General features: G+C 42.4%; 1 protein-coding gene across 1 annotated transcript; it reads left to right on the top strand.

The window, feature by feature from the left end:
• The first annotated feature begins 22,203 nt into the window (after positions 1-22,203).
• On the top strand, positions 22,204-27,143 carry btbd3b (BTB (POZ) domain containing 3b). Its single transcript, XM_072436597.1, has 4 exons — positions 22,204-23,064; positions 23,882-23,972; positions 25,746-25,864; positions 25,938-27,143. Exons 1-4 carry the CDS (start codon positions 22,757-22,759, stop codon positions 26,968-26,970), a joined length of 1,551 nt encoding a protein of 516 aa, XP_072292698.1. The 5' UTR covers positions 22,204-22,756; the 3' UTR covers positions 26,971-27,143.
• The last annotated feature ends 279 nt before the right edge of the window (positions 27,144-27,422 follow it).

Genomic DNA, 27,422 nt, shown 5'->3' on the forward strand with positions numbered 1-27,422 from the left:
AAATGAATCAACAATGTCTGTGGTGGCGATGAAGTCAGACAATGTCTGTGGTGGCGATGGAGTCAGACAATGTCTGTGGTGGCGAGGGACGATGTCCCAGGGTCCTCTGTCCTTAGACTCTCCTTCTCGGCCAGGAAAAACTACAAAAAAAAAACCTCTTTGGGAAAAAAGCGTAGAAACCTGGAGGAGTTCCAGTGAAGGAGAGATCCGACTCTCACAGACGGACAGACGGACACGAGGAGACTGGAGCTGGACCCACTCTTCAGGCAGATGAGGGACCGACTGAGGCGAACTGGACCCACTCTTCAGGCAGATGAGGGACCGTCTGAGTCGAGCTGGACCCACTCTTCAGGCAGATGAGGGACCGTCGGAGTCGAGCAGGACCCACTCTTCAGGCAGATGAGGGACCGTCGGAGGCGAACTGGACCCACTCCTCAGGCAGATGAGGGACCGTGGGAGGCGAGCTGGACCCACTCTTCAGGTAGATGAGGGACCGACTGAGGCGAACTGGAGCCACTCTTCAGGCAGATGAGGGACCGTCCACATGGGGCAGGGACCACTTCACCAGGAGAGGGACATCTGGGTCCACAGGTCCTCAGGAGTGAGAGAAAGAAAAAGAAGGCGGTGAACAGTTTGCAAGTGGAATCAAAAAATAAATATTGTTTGATAGCATAAGTAGTCAGAAGAAGAAGAGGATAGTGCTCAAGCTGTCATACTTCCCCCAGCACAGTTACTCCTAGGGCAGCGTAGCTGAAGCTGTGGGTTTATCTTTCTGTTCCTAACTAGTCTGACCATAAGCGATTTCGAAGAGGAACGTTTTAAGCCTGGACTTAAATGAAGAGACTGTGTCAGCATATTTAACATGGGTCGGGAGCTGATTCCATAACACGGGCTTGGTAGCTAAACGCTCTACCTCCTACAGTACTTTTAGAGACTCTTGGCACCACCAGAAGGCCGGCATTCTGAGAGCGAAGAGCTCTGTTTGGATGATATGGTTCTATAGCATCTTTGATATTGTCTTATTTAAATCTATTCAATTCTTGATTGAATCTCCACAATCCTTCAGGCATTTACTTTAGAATGTCAAATTCTTTCGCTGTTAATTTTAACTCTTCTCCTTATTACCCATCACGTTAACCCTCCCCCTGAGGTGGTGTTGCTGTTAATTGTCACTGTGATACGTAAAGATAACGACATCTGCTCCATCCTGAGTCCTCTCCAGATTATTTGCCAGTCAATAGCCCCTGTTATCTCTGGCTATCTTTTATGACTTGGTGTCCTGTTGTCTTTAGTTAATGACCCATTCATGTCTTTCCAAGGAGGACATCGGACGTCACTATTTAACTTATTCCCTCGCTTACGTCTACATGCAATACAAGGTTTCCTCATGATAATACAAATAAATAAGTTACTGATATAACTTTTACTATCACTTTACTTACTACTCATTCTACTCCTATGTCCAAAAACATCAGTAGTCACCCATTTACCCATATTATCACTTCCCAGGCCTGTGCCTGTATTTGATCCTAAATTTAAAAACACTTCTGTCTTTTCGTCCTGTACTTTCATCTAGTCATGCATTATGGTTACATAATAAGTCCAAAAGATAATTTTGTCAAGTCCAAAAATAAAACAAAACAAAACGTGGCTTTGTTTGGTGCACACAAAAAACACAATACCGTAAAAACACAACTTTTGTCTTCTATGTCGGGGACAGGAAGTGTCCTGTCTGTGATCACATTCCCCAAAAAATTGGCCATCTATGAAAATCTGAATTAATCTTCATCTCTTATCAAGTTTAATACAATCTTTATAATTGATTGTTGTCAATCAAACAAAACCCTAAAATTTGTTGAAATACAGAGCACTCAAATACTAAAATTTAAAACCAGCTGGGTTTAATTCCTAATTTCATCAGTTCAGAGCGTCCTCTGAACTGCTTTCTCCTCTCCTGCCTTGTTGACCCCCCTTATCTCCCCCTCTCTGCCACGTCATCTGAGCATACTGGAAGTCTCCCTCCAAAATCCTCTTATGACTTTTCCTTTGTCTTTTTACAGTTTGGGGTGATAATTCTGGCATTATTTGGTCTCGGTCGTCTGAGAGAAATGCTACTTGCTTTACAGTCACGTCATATCTCAAGCTTCTAGTAGAATTTCTTATTAGATTCCTCCGGACATAAACGTGGTGTTTAAGATTCACCCGTGACTGCAAATTTTAGATCTCTCAGAATAACGCCTTGTGACCCTTGTATGATTAATTGTGATTCTCACACTCGTTAGTTAATCACTTATTAATCCTCATTCACACATTCACACTTCTCTCTTACTTACTTCGCTCGTGCACAGCGCTTACATTCACTCATCTTTATGTCAGTAACAACTCGGCATAAGGCTTCATAACTTTCTTTCGGTGAGAAACTTAACTCGTGGTGAGCAATTTAACTCCTTTATGTGTGAAACTTATCTTCACAAAGCTAACCAATATTTTTCTTTTTAATAAGTAAATATTAAACTCCTGTATTTTATTTAATGAGTAAATATTAAACTCCTGTATTTTCTGTCAAATGAGAAATATTAAACTCCTGTATTTTTTGTCAATGAGAAATATTAAACTCCTGTATTTTTGACTGAGAAATATTAAACTCCTGTATTTTTTGTCTGAGAAATATTAAACTCCTGTATTTTTTGTCAATGAGAAATATTAAACTCCTGTATTTTTTGTCTGAGAAATATTAAACTCCTGTATTTTTTGTCAATGAGAAATATTAAACTCCTGTATTTTTTGACTGAGAAATATTAAACTCCTGTATTTTTGACTGAGAAATATTAAACTCCTCTTTATGCGAGTAACTAAACTCCTGCACAAAGCCTATGCATAAAACGTTTCATGGCTAAGTCTTTCACACACAAAATTTTGTCTGACCTTCTTTGTCGCCTGTGTTCTCCTGCTGCTTCGAAACGACGCGCTCTCCTCGCGGAGACTGAGGTGCGATGGGCGGCCACGGGAAAAGTGGACTTCTTTCAGCTGTGCACAGACTTCACCGATTCACCCGTCAATCTCCGCGAAGGGGCTGCTTGTCGTCCGGCTCGATAGGACCAGAAAATGTCCTGGGATGGAGACATACACCCGATGCTATTCCTTAACACATTGAGAACACAATTCAACTTAGAATATGAAACGACACAGAAACATCAGACATTTGTGTGGCATGCATGGGAGAAAACGCGGGGACTGTGTCAGCCAGGCCGTTGTAAGGAGCCTGGCTGACCCTCCTGCGTCTCACCCCCGCGTCTCACCCCCTTTTTTCCCATGCTGGTTGGTTTTATTAGATATTCTGGAATAGGCGGGTCACATTTCTCATTGGTCAGCCTCACATCAAGGCACTTGGTATTTTTCCGTAGAGATCAAGCCTTGGGTAAACATTACCCAGACTCCTCTGGGTTATCACCCCCCCTAGGGTAAACATCCTTTGGCCCATCTTTACGACCCCTTCACAAACAAATGCAGTTTGTCACACACCCGTTCTTCTCTTAGACTAATGATGCAGATAAAATATCACTATTATGCAGATAAAATACATCACAGAAATATACTCATATATTCACATTTTATCACAAAAGCTAATCACGCTTTTATTGGACATTTATAATTCACTAATGCTCAATTTGCACAATGTCTTGAGTACAGTCTTTACAGCTACCATTATTATAATTACCCGGTGTTATTGCTGTGCCATTTATTAGTCAGTTATGAGACGTCCCTGTGTCCCATGGCCATTGAACCTCTATCAAGAGCATTCTCGACATCTCCTCTTCGTCTCCTCTCCATCTGCCCACTCTGCCCTCTTTGTTTTGTTGCCCATATGTGCGTGGTCAGCACTCGTGTCCTCTGGGGCGTCTCTGGCGCAGCTTGGACACATAAGGAGCCTCTAAATACCCATATACATATTTATCACAATCCAAGAGTCTGAAAAGGGAGTTGAAAGTGTTTAAGCCAGGAGGATATGTCGGGCATTTTGTCTTGGCGTCTTCGATGAACGCAGCAGTTGCAGCATCTGCGCAGGATGCAGACATGTTAAATCACATCACACCACCGGGCATATGGTCAGCCTGTCCAGCCCCTCCGGGAGTCCAGCCAACACCAAAAGAGCTGCATCAACAACTCGCTTTCCATATTTTAGCGTGGCCCCAGCGTGAGACAGGACAGAGGACAGAGCACCGAGCAGTTTGTGTGTTCATATTTCATGCATTCTTCAACACGGTTGGGCTGCCTTATACATTTGAAGCCATTTGTTATAGTTATAAAATGTGATGTTATCTGGAAAATTGTTGTAAAGTATATACATTGATCTATTATAACAAAATGTCACTAATTGTTACCTGCATTTACATTCTGTGACGGAGCCAGTCCGTCTTTAGCTGGTGTCGGCGCTTATTTGCTGAGCAGCCGCGCGGCCCTTCATGCCCGCGGGGCCCTTCATGCCCGCGGGGCCCTTCATGCCCGCGGGGCCCTTCATGCCCGCGGGGCCCTTCATGCCCGCGCGCACTTTCCAACACACACTCATACATTCCCCGCTCCCCGCGTTTCCCTCTGTTTCATTCATTCGCATCAGACGCTACACACGCATCTTTCCCCGCACTCCTCCGTCACTAATCCGCCAAGGGTGCACACTTGCGCGCGTTAGGTTAAGTCTAAGCACACACACGCCAATTGTTACCTGTTTTGTCACGAAAGCCGCGCTCCGCCGATGCGTCGCGTTGGGTCGAAACTGAGCCAGGACTTCCTGGAAGTTTAAATGGGCGTTGTTCGCACCGTGGTGCTGACCATGTGACACCGGGTATTCTATGTGTTTATATCGCTTTATTTTGAACATGTGTAATATATAATTAATGATGTATTATGTTGTAGGAAGAGGCCACAACAGTTTATTGTTAGTTTATTTGGGATTTGAATTATCTAGTTATTTTGCTCAGTGGGAGGGGCAAGTGGGGAATAAAGGTGAGCCGCTCTTGGCTGTGGGAGGAATCTGTCTCCAACAACAGAGAAGGAAACAGTGTGAGAGAGAGAGTCAAAGAGAGAGAGAAAGAGTTAAAGAGAGCGAGTTAAAGTTGAACTCATAGTTGGAACTCTGTAAATATGTTTTTGGATTTTTGGACCTTTTTGCTCACTGTATATATTTTTGCACTGTTGCACTATTTTTGCACTTCGGTTTTGGCACAATAAATCCACCTGAGCACTTGAAATCTGACTTCGCCATTGTTTTGAGAGAGAGTCCCGTTACATATTCTTTATGAATATAGATGCATCAGTTCTCTTAACACTGAGAGCAGGATCACACATCACCAATTTCCTCTTCAGAATCATAAAAATACTTTCCATCATTGAGTCTGCCTGTGAGTGTTATACACAAGAAATACAGAAATGTTTTTCTAACCTCTGGATTTGAGTTTTAAAAGCAGTGGTTCTCAACCTGGGGCTTGGGACACCCAAGGGGAGCGCAAAATGATTTCAGGGGGGTCCCCAGATGATATGAAAGAAACATTTCAAATTGATACAGCAGTCTTAAACAAGGCTCGATAATCTTCAAATGCACTGGTAAATGTAATGTGACTATTATCAAAAATCATATATTTAGGTCTATCGAATCAAATTTCCCCCCTATTAAATGTAAATCAAACAACCCCCTATTTTGGGGGTTGCCTACTTTTCATGTCAGAGGTCGCAAATGGTAATGGGGGTCACCATCAATAATGCGATTTTAGCTGCATAAACTTGTTTGTCCATATCCCAGGGACCTTCCTTCAAGTTCTGAGAGCTTGTGCGCCATCATAAACATGCCTATTGATCAGGGGTGTCCAAACTATGGCCCAGGGGCCAAATGTGGCACAGAGGCTTCCTGTTTACGATACTTTATCGTTTCAGCAGACAATGAGCAGCAGTCTAATCTTGTCTCAAAGTCCTGCTTTTACAGTATATTCTTTGGGGGTTTATTCTCATAAACAAAAATAACAAGATGTTGGTGGACCCCTGTAATCAAATTATGGAAAAATAAGTGCAGAAATCTAAATCAAACTAAATTACAACATTATTGATTTAAATGAGCAGAATATATACATGAGCAGAACACATATTTTGGTGAAGGAAGATTAAAATATAATTCATTCTGAGTAAGATAGTTCACATCATCCACATATCACACACATCATCATAGGTCCCCTCATCTTAAACTTCAAGAAAGTTGTCAGCCGAAAGAGTCACTGAAACACACATTACACAAGGGAAGAACATTCATTAATAATGTATTTGAGAAAATACTTTCTTTCTATCCTGTCTAATTTGAGATTTTCTTTCATAGAGAAACCAGAGGACAGCGAGCAGCAGGAGCAGCAGGAGCAGCAGCACCCAGTACACACATAACGCGCAATACGTAGGTCATCAAGTGCTCTGAGGGGACCCAACCTGACCAGGCAGTTGGATTGAATGATATAACAGGCTTTTTTCAATTAAATAGTGAGCCTACAGTAGACCTATTCCGTCTTTAGTTCTTTATCAATTTAAATCTTTAAAAACCAGGACTTGATTGTCACCCCTCTCTCTCTCTCTCTCTCTCTCTCCAGCAAATTTGAGATGCAGAAGACACAGTTTAAACAGACAAATTAGGGGCACAGCAGGGTGCAGTTTTGACACGTATTCTACGATTCCAGCTTGAACTATAGCCTGAATAATACTGCACTTGAACAGAGAATAAACCATGTGTGACACGATGGGGCTGTCACATTAGTGTACTATCTGCAAAATACACGGTCATATTTATAAATGGAAAAACACTGTAACAGACAAATTGAAATAGAAAAACCATAGAAAAGACTTGGAGAATTGCAAATTTAAAAAAGTCTTAAAATATATACACGTATTTGGTTATCGACACACTTAACTATTTTGGGTTATCCACATTTAACTTACAAATTACACTGTACTACTAAACTATCGATACGGCGACATATTGCCATGAACTCCGTATCAATACGCGTACTCAGTATCAATATTTTTTTTGATTTTTGTGGCCCGTAGGCTTTAAACGAGGTGGAACAGTACTTTTGATCTGCTGTTTGTGCTGTGCTCCTCTGGGCCGAGGTGAGAAGGAGCTGTGGACCTGATCAGAAGCTGATCTGTGCAGAAGATGCTGTTGCAGCAGGTTCAGACCATGAAACATGCAATACTTTACTAGAATGTGTTCCTTATATTTCTATTTGGATCAGTTGGTTGGATGTATGAAGTTATTAGACCCCTGTATCGGGATACGCATCGTATCGTGACCCCTGTATCAGGATACATATCGTATCGTGACCCCTGCATCGGGATACGCATCGTATCGTGACCCCTGTATCAGGATACATATCGTATCGTGACCCCTGCATCGGGATATGCATCGTATCGCGACCCCTGTATCGGGATACGCATCGTATCGTGACCCCTGCATCGGGATATGCATCGTATCATGACCCCTGTATCGGGATACGCATCGTATCGTGACCCCTGTATCAGGATACGCATCGTATCGTGACCCCTGTATCAGGATACGCATCGTATCGTGACCCCTGTATCGGGATACGCATCGTATCGTGACCCCTGTATCAGGATACGCATCGTATCGTGACCCCTGTATCGGGATACGCATTGTATCGTGACCCCTGTATCGGGATACGCATCGTATCGTGACCCCTGTATTGGGATACGCATTGCATCGTGACCCCTGTATCGGGATACGCATCGTATCGTGACCCCTGTATCGGGATACGCATCGTATTGTGACCCCTGTATCGGGATACGTATCGTATCGTGACCCCTGTATCGGGATACGCATCGTATCGTGACCCCTGTATCGGGATACGCATCGTATCGTGACCCCTGCATCGGGATACGCATCGTATCGTGACCCCTGTATCGGGATACGTATCGTATCGTGACCCCTGTATCGGGATACGCATCGTATCGTGACCCCTGTATCGGGATACGCATCGTATCGTGACCCCTGCATCGGGATACACATCGTATCGTGACCCCTGTATCGGGATACGCATCTTATTGTGACCCCTGTATCGGGATACGCATCGTATCGTGACCCCTGTATCGGGATACGCATCGTATCGTGACCCCTGCATCGGGATACACATCGTATCGTGACCCCTGTATCGGGATACGCATCTTATTGTGACCCCTGTATCGGGATACGCATCGTATCGTGACACCTGTATCGGGATACGTATCGTATCGTGACCCCTGTATCGGGATATGCATCGTATCGTGACCCCTGCATCGGGATACGCATCGTATCGCGAGGGTCTTGGCCATCGTACAGACTATAATAATATTCATCAATAAAGAACATCCTGTTTGTTTGTTGTAAATAATCAGATAAACATTCTCATATGAAGCTATGACAGGTCTAGATACCTACTTTTTTTTTTGGTCTGTGCAAAAGTCCAGGTGCAGGTTTAAAATGCGCTGATCAAACGAGTTGTAGCCACATGCTTTATGTTCATTTTTTCTCATGTTACTCTTATATATGCAGAAAACAATCTACTATGTATACTACTAAGTATGGGTACAGATAGAGAAAATAATTACATAATATTACATTGATAATTTAGAATAAAGGGAAGAGAGGAAAACGCAAGGCAGTGGAAGATAGAAGCTCTGTCCAAGTTAACCTGAGGCCAAAGAGCCCAGGAGCCCGCGGAGCGTCCAGCTCCACGTCAGTCACACGCTCCTTCTGCCCCACAACATGTTTATTTAAGTGCACTCTTTTATGTTGTCATAAACTCTCTTTTTGAGTACAGCCACACCTGCTGTGATGCGTGCTTTTGAAAAAATATGATTTAACTATTAATTCATTATTTCTTTAGCGTTCTACCTTGTTGTTTCTTCTATATCAGACAGAAACACATCATCTGATATAGAAAAAACTAAAACACAATTTGAAAATAAGACAAAACAAAATGAACATTCTTCTTTCTACAAAGTGTGATTTCTTGTTTTTAATGTGTACTTTTTTTTATAATCGCTGAATGTAATTATTTAAACCAGGTTTAGGAGCGGTGAGTTGGTGTCAGTAAAGATAAATAGTTTACTATGAGGAGGACATTTTGACAAAGTGGACGTTTTGACCAGCACTCGTGGCGGCGACGTTAACATTGTGTGGTCATCACCATCTTGTTTATTCATAATTAACAATAATATGGTTGCCCTCTTTGGTCTTCTGAGCTTTTAATCAGTTACATCTTAACATATTTTACACTAATTGAATTGAATCAAAATACTGATGCCTATGCTAAATGCTGATTACATTATGCTAAATCGAGTGGTCTTAAAAACATTTTTTGGCCATTATTGATATTCAATGCTGGTCAAAACGAAAATAGAGTGTGTTTGTGAGAGTGAATTCAGGACAATATAAGCAAATTAGCCCCTGGCAACAATCCGGTGTGTTCATTAACATGCACTGTCTAGTCAAATAAAACCAACAATAATAATAATGATCATTGCTGGTTCTTTATTTGACACTACAGACTCGGAGCAGCCCACAAGAGCAGCAGTTTGAAAGAGCCATGATCATTTTAAGTCGTTACATATGCACAAGCTCTGATTTTGACACATCTACTACTGATTGGCTTTAATCAAGAGGTAATTGTTTTATTCTGATGTTGACTTTATGGTCATGTTGAGGGTGATTTGTATTCGCTTACAGATAATGTCCTGACAAATAGTCCTTCGCCTGGGCCTAGTCAGATCCCGAGATTCACGCATTTGAACCATAGAAGACCTTGAGTGAACCCACATTTGTTTTCCGACTTTCAGCAGATTCTCCGTCTGTCTGGGACGTCCTGTGAGTGACACTATCAGCGTTCTCATTGATGCGGTGTGAATGAAAACTTTACAAACTCATTTCTTGCCTGTCAGTGGCTCGTCCTGGATTTACGTGCCAGACGCCTGTGAAACACGGTGCTAATTGGTAAATTATGCAAGGCTACCCACACACAAAGGAAATCACGCCGACTGCATTACGGATCTGAAAGGCGAGAAAGCAAGGTGTCACTACAATTAACGGATAATTGGAGGAAGACTGTGGACTCCTAGACTGCTTCTGCTGTGATGTTAAAATGGATCAATACGATACATTTTTGGTCAAGCTTCTAGGTAGAATTTCAACCTTTAATTGGTTTTATAACAAGCTGAGTCAGGAAAAATAACCTTGTAGAAAATGTAAAAGCAATTTAAAAGATCAAATTCTGTTCTTCAGCATGTAAAACAAGAGTTAATCCTGATCTGAACATGTTACAACCTCTGCTACCCTGAGGAAACATGAGCGAACATGCTAACTCTACATAGAAAAGATCCTTGACCTTAACATTGTGTGGTCTCTTGATGGTTGATTGTCAACACCATCTTGCTTATTCATAATTAACGATAATATGGTTGCCCTCTTTGGTCTTCTGAGCTTTTAATCAGTCACATCTTAACATATTTTACACTAATTAAATTGAATTAAAATACTAATGCCTATGCTAAATGCTGATTACATGTGCTAAATTGAGTGGATTTAAAAAAAAAAAATCTTTGCCATTTAAATGCTCTTTTAGTCTGTTCTGTCTTTATTTATTTATTCATTTTTTACTCAAAAAGTACATTTGGTTGATAATGGTTTTACATATTTCACATTAATTTGCTTATAAAATAACAACATTCTATGGCCCAAACTTGACAGGTTCGACTATAGTGAACATGATCATATTAAACATTTTACTAAAACACCTTCGCCCCAAGTGTATAATTATACATCCTGGTTGAACATCAGCAGATGTCACATATGTAGAGGTAATTCCACAACTGTTACCTAGCAACCACACTGTAAACAAGGATCAAAATCCATTCAAATTACACAATAGTTTCGATTTGACAAACAACAACACCTGAGCACACCTTAATTTTGTTAAGTTATTGTTTAAACTATCACTTATTGACGACATAGACAGAGACCTTCAGTTTTAGAATTCCCGACAAACAAAGTCATAATTAGAAAAAAACATGAGCACCTGCCATATGCACTTTAAATACTCTAAGGCGAGGCAAGGCAGGTTTACTTGCAGAGTACAATTCGTTCACAAGGCAATTCAAAGTGCTTCACACCACAGGAAAAAATGCACTAAAATACAGAAATCACAAAACAGTTTAAGGCATAAAAGACAAGAGTGCAAATTAAATCATTTCAGTCATACACAGGAGAGGTCTGTCTCTCAGGAAGATTTTAGAGACAGATTTTACCTGCACAAAACTGAAACGCAGATGGTACCTTAGAGTCCGAGACGGTCCATGTGACACACACAAGTCTGAGATGTACTTTGGTGCTAGGCCATGGAGAGACTTGTACACAAGCAGAGCTGCTTTAAAGTCTATTCTCTGAGCCACAGGAGCCAGTGCAGAGACCTGAGAACAGGACTAATGTGATCTAAGAACAAAGTAATCCATTTCTTATACCTCTCTGTGTTTGTGTCACAGTAGTCGAGCTGCCACTTCTCGAGCAGCAGGTGCTTCATGTTTTCACATATAAAAAACAACATGGCAATTTGCTCCTGTTTGAACACTAAAATGTACTTTCTTTCAGAATACATAAGCTCATAATACAACAATAGTAATTTACCAAAACATCAGAGCACAGTAGTTGGTAGATATTTAAGACTGGAAAAGCATCAACATAAACTAAAATAAACAATATATAAAATGCGTGCTTTTTTCCGACTACTGTGCAATTTTATGTTGAATTAAATAGATATGGATGTCAAAATGTATTACAAATCCACCACAAATGGAAAAGACTATTAAAAGTGTTTTTGTTGCTCAAAAATACCTTCTAAAACCCACATTCTTACTGTGAGCGAGCTTGTCCCTCAGATCTGTTCTGAAACTTGGCCTGATGTTTAATGTCATACTGTGGAACGTTCCAGGCAAAGTATTTTAAATGTATTGAATCTTTTACAGTTTGTTTATATTTTTTTCATGCTCTATAATATCTTAATTTTATTTACTCATAGGCCCTTTGGGGTTTTGCCTCTTCCAGATGTACTTTGTTTATCTATGTATCCTTTTTATTACATGTACCGGTACAAACAAAATTGACTTACAATAAATTATTTAAAAAAAAATAAAAAAATACCACACTCTCTCCATTAATGGACATGGATTCAATTTTGTTTATGGGTTTTAACTTTGGAAATTGCCTTTTTTTCTTGTGATTTGTAAAGCAAATTGTTATAAGTTCCGATGTTTTAAATATACTATATAAATAAATTGCTGTGGGTTGCTTTGGCTTATTTACCACTAGCTTATTAGCCTCCGTCGTGCCTTTAAACGCATAATATTTGAAAAACCAGCAGGATTCAAAGTGGGTGAGACTATTGAGCTCCAACGTAACTCCCTTTATCGTGTGATATCTTGTCCCTGCAGCATTGGGCCTGGATGGTGGACAATTCGTCACATAGAGCTGACAACCAGTGATTCTTCTGTTCATAAATCTGGATCAATTTTACTTTAACATTTAACCTCTCTCCAGGAGAAAGGACGCCGACGCCATTGCAACGAATATACCAGGAATATCGAAAAATCCTCCCTCATAAAACCTCCCACTTGAGTTCATACATTATTTTTGCACATGAATGACAGGAGCAGGAAACCATTCAGAAGAAGTCATTTTGCACAAGAGGAAGTACCAATGGGTCAAATTAAATCAACAATGAGGCTAACTGTACACAGTGTCGGGGTCGGAGGTCAGGCCATGGCACAAACAAAGCTTTTAATCACATGTTGAATTATGACTGTTCCGTTCGGAGCGGTGGTGTGCTGTGGAGGTGGAGACGAGTGAGTTCTGGTACAAAGTGTGTGGGTGTCAGGGAGCAGCACTGTGGGATGAGGTCAAAAGGTCATCTCTGTGCTGTCATTAGAGTGGCACACACAGAAAGATGGGGAGATGGAGAGATTAGCGATAAAGGGATGGTTTGGGGGAAGGCGCTCTGAATGGTGGAAGTAGAGAGATATTTTTGTCTCACATAAAGGCTCACTTGGTCATCAATAACCTCTTTTTTATCTTAATAGATTGATTGTCATAGCAAGTCCTCAGCCTCTTATTTATGGACGGCAGGTCGTTACAGGAGATGCCCTGTCTCCAGAGGCGACTGCAGCTCTGGATTTGGAGACGTATTCTCAAATGCAGAACATTTACAATCACTGAAGTAACAATATGTATATTTAAAATGTGCTGCAGCTCCAGGAACTTACTCTCCTGGGCTCATTTGAATCATAAAAAGAGTTTAATTGAAATTCTTAGCTATTGTACTGACATTTTACAATTGGATTTTACCAGTGATAGAAGAAGTACTCACATTATGAATAGATATCTTTTTTAATTCATACATTTCTGTTTAGCTGTAGGAACCAAGAACCGATGCCAGTTGAAAACAGGTTCTATTTTTAAGATTCTTCTTATCGACACATTCGATACAGCCCCTTCTGTTTATGGGAATAATAGAATGTGTGAAGAGAAGGGACAGAGAAAGAAATAACAAAAAAGCTCTCACTGCCTCTGTCTGTTTTTCACTTTCACACTTTCAAATTGTATTAAAAAAAATAAAGCCTGTATTATAAAGTCAAAATACAGGCTCATAAAACTAGACACATACCATTCTACAAGCTATATATAGGAGTTGATGAGATAATTGATAATACAATCATTAATGTCCCTTAGAACGAAAGAGAAAAGCTGACAATAAAAAGTCACAAGATTCGAGTGGATTTACTGAAGATAGGTGGACATAAATAAGCTGGCCTTGGATAAAAGTTAAATATGAGTTGAAAATAACCAGATAACTGGCACAAGAAGCAACAAACAAACTGGGCAGGAGTCATTGTGGAGCTGAGCCTGGTGTAATGCTGCCGATTGCGTATTGCTGCGAGGTGGGAGGAGCCCATTTTTTCCAATGCTGTCAAGGTCGTCCTATTTAGGTTCATAGATTTGACAAATTTCAGCATTCCCTGCCCAAAGTCAGCGTGGAGGTCAGATGCAACATTTTGAAGGCAAACGCTTTCCATTCTGCACTGAAGCATAGAATTGTGTCCGTGCACCATGGATGAGCTGCTTCTGCAAAGAGGCACCTTTTGAGCGACTCGGCTGAGCAGCGAGAGGAGAGAGAGAGAGAGAGAGAGAGAGAGAGAGAGAGAGAGGGCGAGAGAGAGAGAGGGCGAGAGGGCAAGGGAGAGGGAGATAGGGAGAGGGAGATAGGGAGAGGGAGATAGGGAGAGGGAGATAGGGAGAGGGAGATAGGGAGGCAGTGAAGAGAGAGATGGGGATGGGGGTGAAAAGGGGGTAGAGAGACAGAAGTAGGGAAAGAAACTTTGACTTTAGCAAGACAATTATTTAATATTAATGTGGGCAAGTTCAGCCCTGAGGTCGGATCTAAAAGCTTTACATTTAAAAGTCCAGGAGCTGGTTTCCATCTCTCGGTGCACAAGACTCCTCCCACCCCACACACCCCCTCAAGGTCCTCCAACTCCCCCAACACGACAAAGTCTGAGGAATAAAGTCTGGCGGTAATGCAACACTTGGATGCCAACCGCCATAAAACAACAACAACAACAACAACAACAACTCCCCCAACAGAGTCCCGAGAGCAGGGGGGGACTAAAGTCTAAAGGAGGGGCGGGGGAGTCTGAAGAATGAAGTCTAAAGAATAAAGTCGTGGCGGTAATGTAACTCTTGGATACCAACCGCCATATAACACCAGAGAAGAAGAAGAAGAAGAAGAAGAAGAAGAAGAAGAAGAGAGAGAGACAGAGATAGAGAGGGAAACTCTCTGTCCTCTGTGTACCCTCTACAGGGAGAGGGAGAAAAAGAGAGAGACAGAGATAGATGGAGATAGAAGGGGGTAGAGAGAAAAATAGGGACAGAGAGATAAGGGGGTGGAGGGAGAAAGAGAGAGATGGGTGTATAGAGAGACAGATGGAGTGAAAGAGAGAGAGAGTGCCGATGAGAGAGGGAAACGGAGAGAGAAGGGGTACAGAGAGAGAGAAAGAGAGAGAGAGACAGATGGAAAGGAGGGAGATAGAGACGGAGAGATGAGAGGGTGGAGGGAGAAAGAGAGATGAGGGGGTAGAGAGAAAGAGACAGAGAGAGAGATGGAAAGAGAATGGGAAGCAGACACAGAGAGAAAGAATGGGAGAGAGAGAGAGAGAGAGAGAGACAGAGAGAGAGAGAGAGAGAGAGAGAGAGAGAGACAGAGAGGGAGGGAGAGGGAGAGGGAGAGAGAGAGACAGAGAGAGAGAGAGAGAGAGAGAGAGAGACAGAGAGGGAGGGAGAGGGAGAGGGAGAGGGAGAGGGAGAGAGACAGAGACAGAGACAGAGACAGAGACAGAGACAGAGACAGAGACAGAGACAGAGACAGAGACAGAGAGAGAGAGAGAGAGAGAGAGACAGAGACAGAGAGAGAGAGAGAGAGAGAGAGAGAGAGAGACAGATTGTGAGTGTGAAGTGAATTGGATCTTCACACTGGCTGTTGGCTCTGCGTCCTCTCTGTCCTCTCTGTCCTCTCTGTCCTCTGCGTCCTCTGTGTCCTCTACATCCTCTGCGCCCTCTGTCCTCTGCGTCCTCTCTGTCCTCTCTGTCCTCTCTGTCCTCTGCGTCCTCTGTGTCCTCTACATCCTCTGCGCCCTCTGTCCTCTGCGTCCTCTCTGTCCTCTGTGTCCTCTACATCCTCTACTTCCTCTGCGTCCTCTGTGTCCTCTCTGTCCTCTGCGACCTCTCTTTCCGCTGTCCTCTGTGTCCTCTCTGTCCTCTGTGTCCTCTACATCCTCTACTTCCTCTGCGTCCTCTGTGTCCTCTCTGTCCTCTGCGTCCTCTCTTTCCGCTGTCCTCTGCGTCCTCTCTCTCCTCTGTGTCCTCTACATCCTCTCCGTCCTCTGCGTCCTCTGTGTCCTCTATGTCCTCTGCGTCCTCTCTCTCCTCTGTGTCCTCTACATCCTCTCCGTCCTCTGCGTCCTCTGTGTCCTCTATGTCCTCTGCGTCCTCTCTTTCCTCTGTCCTCTGCGTCCTCTCTGTCCTCTGTGTCCTCTACATCCTCTACGTCCTCTGCATCCTCTCTGTCCTCTGTGTCCTCTACATCCTCTACGTCCTCTGCGTCCTCTGTGTCATCTCTGTCCTCTGCGTCCTCTGTGTCCTCCGCGTCCTCTGTGCCCTCTGCGTCCTCTCTGTCCTCTGCGTCCTCTGCGTCCTGTGCGTCCCCTGTGTCCTCTGCGTCTTCCGTGTCCTCTACACCCTCTGCATCCTCTGTCCTCTTTGTCCTCTGCATCCTCTCTGTCCTCTGCGTCTTCCGTGTCCTCTGCGTCCTCTGTCCTCTGCATCCCCTGTGTCCTCTGCGTCCTCTGCGTCCCTGCCGGTGGAGCAGGAGTGCACCTGTCAGGTGCAGGGAGGACGTGGCACGGGCCCAGACTCACGGCTTTGAGTCTTTTGGGTTTGTGTGGAGAAACCGCCAAACTTTTGACGTCTTTCCAAACTCTACTTCTGTTTGTCTAATCGCACGCCGCCTTTGCCAGCTCTCACACATTTGAAACTTTGGTTGAACAATCCAACATTTGCATATTCCACTTTTTAATGCGGTGGTATTTTTGTAACAGTTAAAGATGTCCAATAAAGTGTTCTGATTTGAGTTACAATCCAGCAATCTAATTAGTTAACAGAATATAGTTCCATCTCATGCATTTGGCACACCTTTTTGTAATTTTGCCAAAGCAGTGCCAATATACAGCCATTCCCACGGTGATGATAGCTACAGCTTTGAAACGGGCTGAATGTAATGTCTTATCATTGTTTGGGGGAAACACATTGTTGTTCTATTCCACCAAATCAGATGAGACAATGAGACAATGAACACAAATGCTGCCTCATCAGTTTTCAGATTATTGGACCGTCCACAGTACAAAGCAGAGCACACACCCCCAATATGAGATACTAGAAGCATTTTCCAGAAAGCTATCAGCCTTTGTCTCACCAGTTGCCACTGTATGAATTGTTATGCTTATTTTCGATTGCAGCTGCACAATAAATATTACTAGTTTGAATCTTTGTCACTAAAGGCCATGCTTCAGAATCTTCTGAAAGAAAATATTTCTTCTGCATATTTTCAAAGAGAAAACCTTTTTTCTCTGTCTGATTGGTCAGTGTGTCTTGATGTGGGGAGGGATTAGTCATAGAGGCTGAGATTGGTCAAATTGGGGGCAAAAAGACGGCGTCCCTTCTCTCTGGTGTAGTATTGTATCATGTTGTCAGATGCACTTCCACAAGTCAGTATTTCCTGTCTCTGTCTCGGCGTCTGCAGTTTGCTCTCAGAAGGACGGACGTGTGTCGAAGTAAAAGTCTTTTGAAGATAAAGGCGTTTGCTCAGCTGTCATCAAGGACAACTCACAAAAGCACAGCTTGACTTCTGTCTTGTAGTTCCTGCATTTGAAGTTTGTCCAAGGACTGAAACCAAATATGAGCGCTGCGTTTAGTCATGTGCATCAAAAAACAACACGGTACAAGGCAGGCATCAAAACAGGAAGGTGCAGTTTGTAACTTTTCTGTTCTCCATGGAGATGTTATTGTTTAGAATGTCCGATGTTGTGTCACCCCAGCACAGATCTGTCACTAACTTGTAACCTACTGGGAGCACCCGCTTGTCTCCATGAAAGTACCTGATTTTTAGGGCTATATCTCCACATGTGTTTCTCTCTTACCTAATGCCCTCTGATCATCCTAAATATTCACTGCGATGAGTTTCTAAGCACTTTTCACTCGAGTTCTGCTGCGCCGGTAAAGCTAAAAACAACTAGTGTGTTGTTCTTCTCCTTTTTTTTTTTTGTAAGGATATTTGTGGATCAAGTATAATCTTGTACTGTCAGCAAAACGGACAAAAACACAACTAACGCAATTTGATCTGTTTTTTTAGGAAGCTAGATATCTGAGGAGAACTGTGAGACAGAGGTGATATTGACGCCGTGACAACAGCATCCGTACTTCCTCCTCTCACTTGGTGGATGTGTGAAAACATTACATTACATTTTGTGCTGATGAATGGAGAGAAATGCGATTACACAGAGCAGAGCCACATTCAGGTTGATACAGAACGACACTCTATTTATCATGTGTCCCGCCCGGCTGGGATCAGATCATTTACACAGACACTGGTTTGGCATGGCCGCCCGGACGTCAGCTCTGATCCTCCAACACGGACTTTCACATGTGGGATTTGATAGTGATGCAGCTACACAAATTCAATCAAGGAGCATGGAGAACGTTCAATTGTTCACGGCTCCGAAAACGAGTGGATTCAATGCGAGAAGTGATCCATCTTAAAGAGAGAAGACAATGAAGGACATGTACCAAATGTGTATGTTATGCATGTTAAATCTACAGCAATGCAACCATGAAGATGTGTAAAATATTTATTGACGTGAGATGGATGCTGGTGATCCATGGCAGCTGCCGATGGTTGGGAGGAGAGACGCAGGGTGGGGCCAGGTTCGAACCCCCCTCTTAAAAGACTCAACGCTGAAAGAAAGCATATTAAAAGGTGAGAGGTGAGGACAGGCGGGTCAAGAGTGTGGTGACTGAGATGTTACGCTGGTATAAGAAAGCAGAGGTGTGGTCCGATGAGTTTCGCGATACAGATACTGTTTTTAGGTTATTAAGGCTTCAATTTCTTTCGGTATTGCCAATTTGTTTTCAAATCAGTGCCAAATCAAAATTGCTTGATTGGCTTGATTAGACTGGTAGATTAAAAATACTGAGGAATAAAAACCAAGGATGCTCTGCTGTTAACATGAGGTTATGGAGTATGGATCTATGGAAAGGGCCAACATGGTGGAACCAGAGACGGGTGGATATTTGAGTTTGGACCTATTCTTCTGAACTTGCTGATGTTATCAACTGCAGAGGAGTTTTCTAGAAAGTGCATTTTCAAACCCTCCTCAAACATGGAAACAACAATAAGATAATTAGATCCGAAAAGCATGCCCTGTAGGATGATACAATAATGTAGTAGAGAAGACTAAGAAGAGCAAGGAACCGTCTTTAGGGCATGGTTTATGTCTACGCCTCGGAAAACGAAGGACTAGGGTCGAACGGAGGAAGAGGGAGGAAGGGGGATCAAAAGGAGGGTGTAGGGGCAGAAGGAACAAAGGGGGAGACAAAAGTGGATTGAATGGCGGACGGAAGGGGAAGGTGGAGAAAAAGTGTTGTGTGAAAAATAGTACACCTGGTCACCTGGCTGTAGAAATCACAGTATTGAAAGTACTTTTTTTTTCTCCTTTACACATCATTGTGCTGTGAATGATAGCTTAAAAAATAATAAAATACAGTCGCTATCCTATCTTGTGCAGTCCACCCTGGAAAGTTTGTATTAATGATGTAAAAGTTTAGATTAGAAAGACATATTTGGATAGAATGGCGACATCAGCTAGCCTATAGTTTGTATATTTACTATTTACAGAACAAATAAAGAATAAACTCAATGCTTTTTAGAACTTCAGATCTTGTTTACAACCCATAAAATAGATTAAAGACAAGTTACAACAAACTGTCTGTTGTGAGTGGGCACAGCTTCATAAATGAAGTTTCTGGGGTGAACGTCATGATGCTTGAATGGGATAAAAGATATAAAAAACATCTTCAGCAAAGGATAATTGGAGCCTTTTTAGCGTATAAAGTATTACAGTATTATACAGTATTTGTCTTTACTTTGGGGTCAAAATAATGAGTCATCTAAAATATGACTTAAGTAAAGTTCAGCTCCTCACAGCACTTCAGTAAAGCCACAAGTCATTCAATATGCAGAGGGAATGTACTTAAGGATGCACTCAAAGTAACAGCAGTAGAAACAATAAAACGGCTTAAGGGAATTGAAAAAAAAAAAAGAAAAAAGGATCAGTTAAATCCATTAATGGGGATAAAGTGTCTTGGTCCATGCACCAGAGACCTCTAAAGAGCTTGGGTCTGCAGCAATTTGTGACAACAGTAAAAAAGTAAGTTTGTCTAAGTCCATGACAGCCTTTTAAAATTAATATTTCTTTGTCTTTTTTCCAGCTAGCTTCTGGGACATAATGATTTGCTACATAAATTGCTCTGCTGGTACATAAAATGCTTAAGGCCAAGTGCAGAAAAGATGTTCAAGTTGAAACCTCACAACACAAGATCAATAGCTAAGAAAAGCTGCTGGGTTCGTGGACCTGAGCCGAGTCCGAGGGCTCAAAGGACCAGGGCAAAGAGGAGTCGAACAATAGACTGTTTCTGTACATAACAAATAAACTATGGTAGCCTATGCTGGACACAGAGGAATATAAGATGCAGCAGATTACTTCTTATTCTTGACTTAAAACTGGCAAGTTAGTAATGTTTCTTAGATACACTTAATTTTGAATCCCAGCCAGCACTTACCAGGGAGTACTTGGAATGGTTTCTGACTGAAAAATGTTAAATACATTCATTCAAATGTTCTTTGTAGCAAACATTTTGGAGGATTTTGGACTTCAAAATTGCCTACTAAACATATCTGCTTCCCTGAGTGAGAGACAAAGCTTACGAGAAAATCTAAAAAACAGAAGGAACAGCAACTGATTTTGTTGCTGTGCATGTCCCAATTTTTAAAAAAACGTGATGTGACTCTTCTTTCTTTTCAAACACTTACTATACTGTTTTATACATCAAACAGTTTTCTCAACAATTTTCATCTAATTTCTACATTCATTATTTATGTATTTGTACAATCAACACAACCCACAACCTCTTTTTTAACCTCTCAATAATAAAACATTGTACCTACAAACCCCCGATTTAGACCTGATTGTTTTTTGGTTCTCCATTTCTGATTCTCCTGCTCCTTGTGGATGTGGTTACCTTGGAAACATCTCTAGCGGCCTGCAATTTGAGTGTATGGCGCTCGGTGGTAATGTTACCATAGCAAATTCCCCCTGTTCGACAGTGCAGTGTATCAAGGGGCTTTGTGGCCAAATGTTTCTCAGCCCAAGACGGTTAATTAGGCTTTATGCCCAAATCAATAGAGTGACAGCAGTTCAAGCAAGGCCTTTTCAATGACACCGGCACATTATCCTGCACTGGTGTAGTTTTCAAAGCATTATCAAACTGGTATAATTCCAAAAATAATTCATTTAACAGTCAATGGAATATGAACAAACAGATTATAGAAAAGGAAGCATTTAATAATATTTCTACCTCAAGCAAAGAGCTAAATCATGTCAGCACTTAAAATAGCGTGGTGCCAAAGCTGGGAAGCACAAGTCAATGCATTATACATAGTGCAAAGGCTGTAATACGTTCGCAGCACTGTGTAAGCTCCTGAAGAGATGATTTAACATGAAAAGCATTGGGGAAATACATACAAGAAGCAAATAGGTTTAGACAGTGGTTCTCAAACTGAGGACTAATATTCACGTGGTACTTGGTCCAACGTGATCATGGATTTAGTATAGTTATAATAATCCGTGGAACATTATGTTATACTTTGGACATTCGCAATCAGAAGGAAGAACAATTATATGTCAGTTTTGCATAGTGCGTCCCCTGTTTAAGAGTTTAGTTTTTTTGTTGTGTTTTTTTTTCTTCCTGGAGTGGCCCTGTGTGTTACTTGGTTTAGTCATTGTTTGAAACATTGACACAACGGTGCAAATGGAGAAGGGAGAAATCAAGGTCGCCACAAACTGACTTTTTTCAGTTAATTTTGTTGATTAACGAATGGCATTGATGATTTATGCTTTTGTTCTGTTTAAGATAATAGGGCCAATCAAAGCCACAGCAACAATGACAAGCTGATTATTAAACCAGCAATGGTTATTAAGGAAGATGTCTGAATTAAGCAAATCTTGCTCTTATTAGTATAATGTATTTGTATTAGTCATTTTGAATCATAACATGAAGTTTTACAATAGAGCAAACTGCTTGTCATGGCTGCAGGGGTGATGATGGATATATCACCCTTTTGGGGCAGATCTGTCACTTTAATTGAGTCGTTGCCTATTACATATTTAAGTATATGCTGCACTGGTACTGTGGGCCAATCAGAGCCTAGCAGGGCTGTGGTTGGGCAGCAGCAGAGAGAGCTGAGCTGAGTGAGAGGGTGGGGGTCTGTCTATCTCTCCGCGCGCTCTCATTCAGCCGCTGGAGTCAGCAGAACCAGGCAGCATCAGCGCAGCCTGTACGGACCCTCCATGGACCAGAGCGGACAGGACAGACAGGTCCAGAGTCACACAGACACACGGACAGAGGACGGGGCGCAGCTCTGACACAGAGAGGGGATGAGAGAGGGGGAAGGCTGCCTCAGGACCACTGCAGCGCCTCTAAATCTGCAGCTGTCACACTGAGCTGCACGCACAGAGAGAGGAGCGCAGGGATGTGAAGTGATGTGAAGACCCTCATGGACAGCAGGATGGGAACCCCAGGAGCCCCGACAACCGCTTGTCAAACTTTACAGACCGGAAAAGTGCTTTTGGATAAGGAAGAGAAGAGGAGCTCATCGGAGTGAAAACAGGACACACTACAGAAATGTGTCACCTCTAACAGGAGCAGGCTTTGGTGCAGCTGCAGCTGAAGTCTTTAAAGCCCTGAGAGCTTCTTCACCTGCCCATCTCTGTATGACCCACTGCTCAGCAGTTCAACACACTCATGGTGGATGCCAAGGCGAGGAACATGAAATGTCTGACTTTTTTTTTAATGCTACCTGAGTCTGTGAAGAGTAAGTCCAGTAAAAGCTCCAAAAAAGGAAACTCCAGTGGCAGCTCCAAGCTGCCCCCTGTTTGTTATGAGATTATCACTCTGAGGAGCAAGAAGAAGAAGATGGCAGCAGATATTTTTCCAACTAAAAAGTCCCCCTCCACCACCACTGTGCAGCAATACCAGCAGCAGAACCTCAACAACAACAACACCATACAGAACTGCAACTGGCAGGGGCTGTACTCCACTATCCGGGAGAGGTACGTCTGCATGTACTCCTGTAAAAGTCCATTAGACCCTTCGTTTGGTCAGAGTGCTTTGAAAAGTTGAAGTAACCCAAGGGTAGTGCAGTGCTTTGTAGATGCTGGACATGAGTGTGGTGGGTGTTCCCTCTCTGCACTGGGCTCATGTGTTTACAGCCGCTCTCCTGCAGCGTCTGACAGACAGAGGGGACAGGCACCGGCTCGTTTCATATGCACAACAGGCTGACGCTCTCTGTAAAAGCTAAATATTTACTTTGGCCTATCAATAAAAGACCCCAGCTGTCCGGTTAAACGTCGGCATCTGCCTTGGCTTTGTTGTCTCTCCAGAACATCATGGGACTGTTTACCCAGCCCTGTGACATGTCCCACCACTCAATAATAAATGAACAACGCTTTATTGTTGATCCCAGTCTTTCACAATGGGGATTTTCCATCCTCCTCATTGTCTCTGGTGCCTGTGATTATATAGATTTACTACTTTAAAAATATCTATATCAATAATGTGTAGCTAGCTCGCCAGCAACCTTTCCTCAAACAAATGAAATACAAAGAAGGTAAAAGATGTTTGTTAAGCAGTAATGGAACAAATTATTTTTATAAATTCATAATACATAAAGACTAGAGTTTTACGTCATCAAATTAAGTGTATTTAACAACAAAGCATTGCACTAGAAATACTGAATTACTGACAAAGCCCAGTGTTTGGACTGAAATTAAGCAGTCGCAGATCAACTTTAGACCATTTTACATTCATCAACTGCCATTTGTGTACTTGAATAACTTAATAGATCCCTTGTTTTTTCTCTCTTCATAGAAACTCTGTAATGTTCAACAATGAGCTGATGGCAGATGTTCACTTTCTCGTGGGTCAAACTGGAAGAACGCAGCGACTCCCGGGACACAGAGTAAGCATCCCTCCACCTCCAGCAGCAAAAAAAAAATAAAATGAAAAATCACTTCCACAACAGGGAGGAAATGAACACACAAGTGCAATCATTGTGCAGTTTGTCTCATATCAGCATAACAATAACCCTCGCCGTCGCCAGCCATATTGGGAGTCGACCTTTTTGTGCACACACTTCCGCACCATGTGTCTGTCTTTCTTTTTGAGACAGTCTTCAATTATTTATGTAAATGAGGCTGAAGGAGAGACGGAGGAAGGGATATCCTTCTCTATGCAGTCACAACTCGCTTTTGTCTGTTTCGCCTATTCAAAAGCTGCTCCGCAATTACTCAACTTTTTAATCCAAATCACCAGCAACTCTCCGTGAAAAGCCATACATCGCTGTAAACTTCCGTTACTTGAATAGCTTTTGAAATGAAATGGCACGTTGTATGGATTGTGTAAATGGCTGCTGTTATTACTGTAATTGCAGGAATATGCTTGTGCATCCAAAAGGTTAACTGCTTTCCTGTATGTGTCCTGGCTGTATTTCGCCCATATAAATTATAATGGGTTCATTATAGAAAGCATTAATCATCTGTCATGCGTTTGAATGGGGTTTTATCATTCCCATTACGTTTTAGTCATTAGGCAGCAATGGCAATAGATTTGTCTGTCATGTCTGTACTATCAGAAAGGTCCTGGCAATGTCATCTCCCATCTCGATTTATGACAGCCCAAATGTACTTGTGTAATTGATGGTTTGTGTTTTTCATTGGGACTAAGCTATCGCAACTGTTAATCTGCTTCATCTTTTTGAGAGTAAATACTGCAATCTTATTCATTCCCTTTTCAAGTTTGTACATTTTAACAGAGTAACAGAACATTGGTTTCTCTATATTCTTTAATCCCGCCTCCTCCACCTCAAACTCAAACCAAGTGCTTCCAGACACGTTCTTATGAAATAGCAAAAGTGTGGCCATACTTCCTCATAAATGTTTTAAGTTATTGTAATGAATGAAGTCAGGAGAGAATTTTACTTCACTCTATGCCACATAATGACATTTAATGCAGCCGCCTTTATTATGGCCATTTGGCTGTGGTTCAGACCCACATTAAGATTTAATGCAGAAAGTTATACCTATTCAATATGGCGGATGCAGCCCGTGGATAATAATAGTAATTTATTAGGACGATTGGAAAATGCAGTGGGTCAGAAGGTGGAAATGTGTGAATATATATATTCTATAGAATCATAAAAAAGATTGTTGTCGCGTTTGTATTTTAGATTTATTTAGCATTTCACCAAGATTCATTATCTGGAGAAGTGTCTTCTTGGGCAAATATAAACCGCCCACAAACCCACCTACACATCTTTGTGCACAGACGAACCTGCTCAAGAAAAGACAACCACAGGAATAGCCTTCGAGTGGCAATTCTTCTGAATCTCCTCAGTCTCGGTTTTGCACTTGGTTTCATCATATCTGATAAGTCATTATGTGAGCAAATTGAACTTGTGCAGCAATCTATTTTGTTCTGTTATTAGAAGTTCCTCTTTTAATTAATGTGATCGCAATCTTCATCACTGGCAGCGTAGCTTTATTTTGAAAATGGATCGACTCGAATTGTGTAACAAACTCAACAGGTCGGACTCTATGATTAGAACAGAAGAAAAAAAAAAAGACTGATCTTTTGTTGGCAACACAATACAGAACATGTGCACTACAGCAATGTGCTTTTACAGTTCCTATTCAAAGCATGGATTTCCTCAATGTCTTTGTCCTTCCCCCAACAGTATGTTTTGGCTGTGGGCAGCTCAGTGTTTCATGCCATGTTTTATGGAGAACTGGCAGAAAACAACGATGAAATCCGTATTCCAGATGTGGAACCAGCTGCATTCCTGGCCATGCTCAAGTAAGAGTTCTCTGTTAAAACACTTTGAGTTCCTTCATTGTTCATGTTCTCACAGTCTGTCCCTGTTCCACAGGTACATTTACTGTGATGAGATCGACCTTAGCGCAGACACAGTGCTGGCCACGCTGTATGCTGCTAAGAAGTACATTGTGCCTCACCTGGCGCGTTCCTGTGTGAACTTCTTGGAGACTAGTCTAAGTGCAAAGAATGCGTGTGTGCTATTGTCCCAGAGCTGCCTGTTTGAAGAGCCGGACCTTACACAGCGGTGCTGGGAGGTGATCGACGCACAGGCCGAGCTCGCGCTGCGCTCAGAAGGCTTCTGTGACATCGACTCGCAGACCTTGGAGAGCATTCTGCAGCGAGAGACACTTAACACCAAAGAGATTGTGGTATTTGAGGCTGCTCTCAGCTGGGCAGAAGCTGAGTGTCAAAGACAGGAGATCACCTCCTCCACAGACAACAAGCGTAAGGTGTTGGGTAAAGCCATGTACCTGATCAGAGTACCAGCCATGGCGCTGGACGACTTTGCCAACAGCGCGGCCCAGTCAGGTGTGTTGACTCTTAATGAGACCAATGACATCTTTCTGTGGTACACTGCAGCCAAGAAGCCGGAGCTGCAGTTTGTTTCTGAGCCGAGGAAGGGCCTGGCGCCTCAACGCTGCCACAGGTTTCAGTCGTGTGCCTACAGGAGCAACCAGTGGAGGTACCGCGGCCGCTGTGACAGCATACAGTTTGCTGTTGACAAGAGAGTCTTCATCGCAGGATTTGGGCTGTATGGCTCGAGCTGTGGATCAGCCGAGTACAGCGCAAAGATTGAACTCAAGCGCCAGGGAGTGCTTCTGGGACAAAACCTAAGTAAATACTTCTCTGATGGCTCCAGTAACACGTTTCCTGTCTGGTTCGAGTATCCTGTTCAGATAGAGCCGGACACCTTTTATACAGCCAGTGTGGTGCTGGACGGAAACGAGCTGAGCTACTTTGGGCAGGAGGGCATGACAGAGGTGCAGTGTGGGAAGGTCACCTTCCAGTTTCAGTGTTCTTCTGACAGCACTAACGGGACGGGGGTACAAGGCGGACAGATCCCAGAACTCATATTCTACGCCTGACAACTACTGTAAACTCTACAGGTGTCAATGCACTCTCAAAATGGATACTGCATATTGTCACTTTGTTCTTTTGATTTGTGTCACTGCTGTGAAGTGAAGTTAAAAATTGCCCCAAGGGCTTCATGTATGTGCTTTTGTAAATTGTCCATTTGAGGGACAACAGAATATTTTATTGAAACATATCAAATGACAAAAGAAAAACATAAACAATTGTACAAAATGTGCATGTATATAGGAATTATGTAAATATGAAATGTATAGTATATGAGCTTATGTTGTGGTCAGAGCAGGCCACTCCGAAATCTCCTCTATATAATGATGCTTCAGTATGTTTATGATTTCTATGCTTGCATAGAAGGCACATATAGCAGCAATACTTCTAATAGGTATTTTATTTTAATTTGGTTTAGGTTTTCACGGCCAGCATACACTGAACTCATGCAAGAGCCATT

The sequence above is a fragment of the Eucyclogobius newberryi genome, unplaced genomic scaffold (assembly GCF_026437365.1).
Source record: "Eucyclogobius newberryi isolate DKJ021-1_F unplaced genomic scaffold, fEucNew1.0.hap1 SCAF_8, whole genome shotgun sequence".
In the NCBI taxonomy this organism is placed as follows: Eukaryota; Metazoa; Chordata; class Actinopteri; order Gobiiformes; family Gobiidae; genus Eucyclogobius; species Eucyclogobius newberryi.

Excerpts from the sequence above, each read along its gene's own strand:
- btbd3b (XM_072436597.1), top strand. The coding sequence starts at position 22,757 with ATGGTGGATGCCAAGGCGAGGAACATGAAATGTCTGACTTTTTTTTTA. Across the intron at positions 23,065-23,881 it reads TACTCCACTATCCGGGAGAG|AAACTCTGTAATGTTCAACA; the intron begins GTACGTCTGCAT and ends CTCTCTTCATAG. Across the intron at positions 23,973-25,745 it reads AGCGACTCCCGGGACACAGA|TATGTTTTGGCTGTGGGCAG; the intron begins GTAAGCATCCCT and ends TTCCCCCAACAG.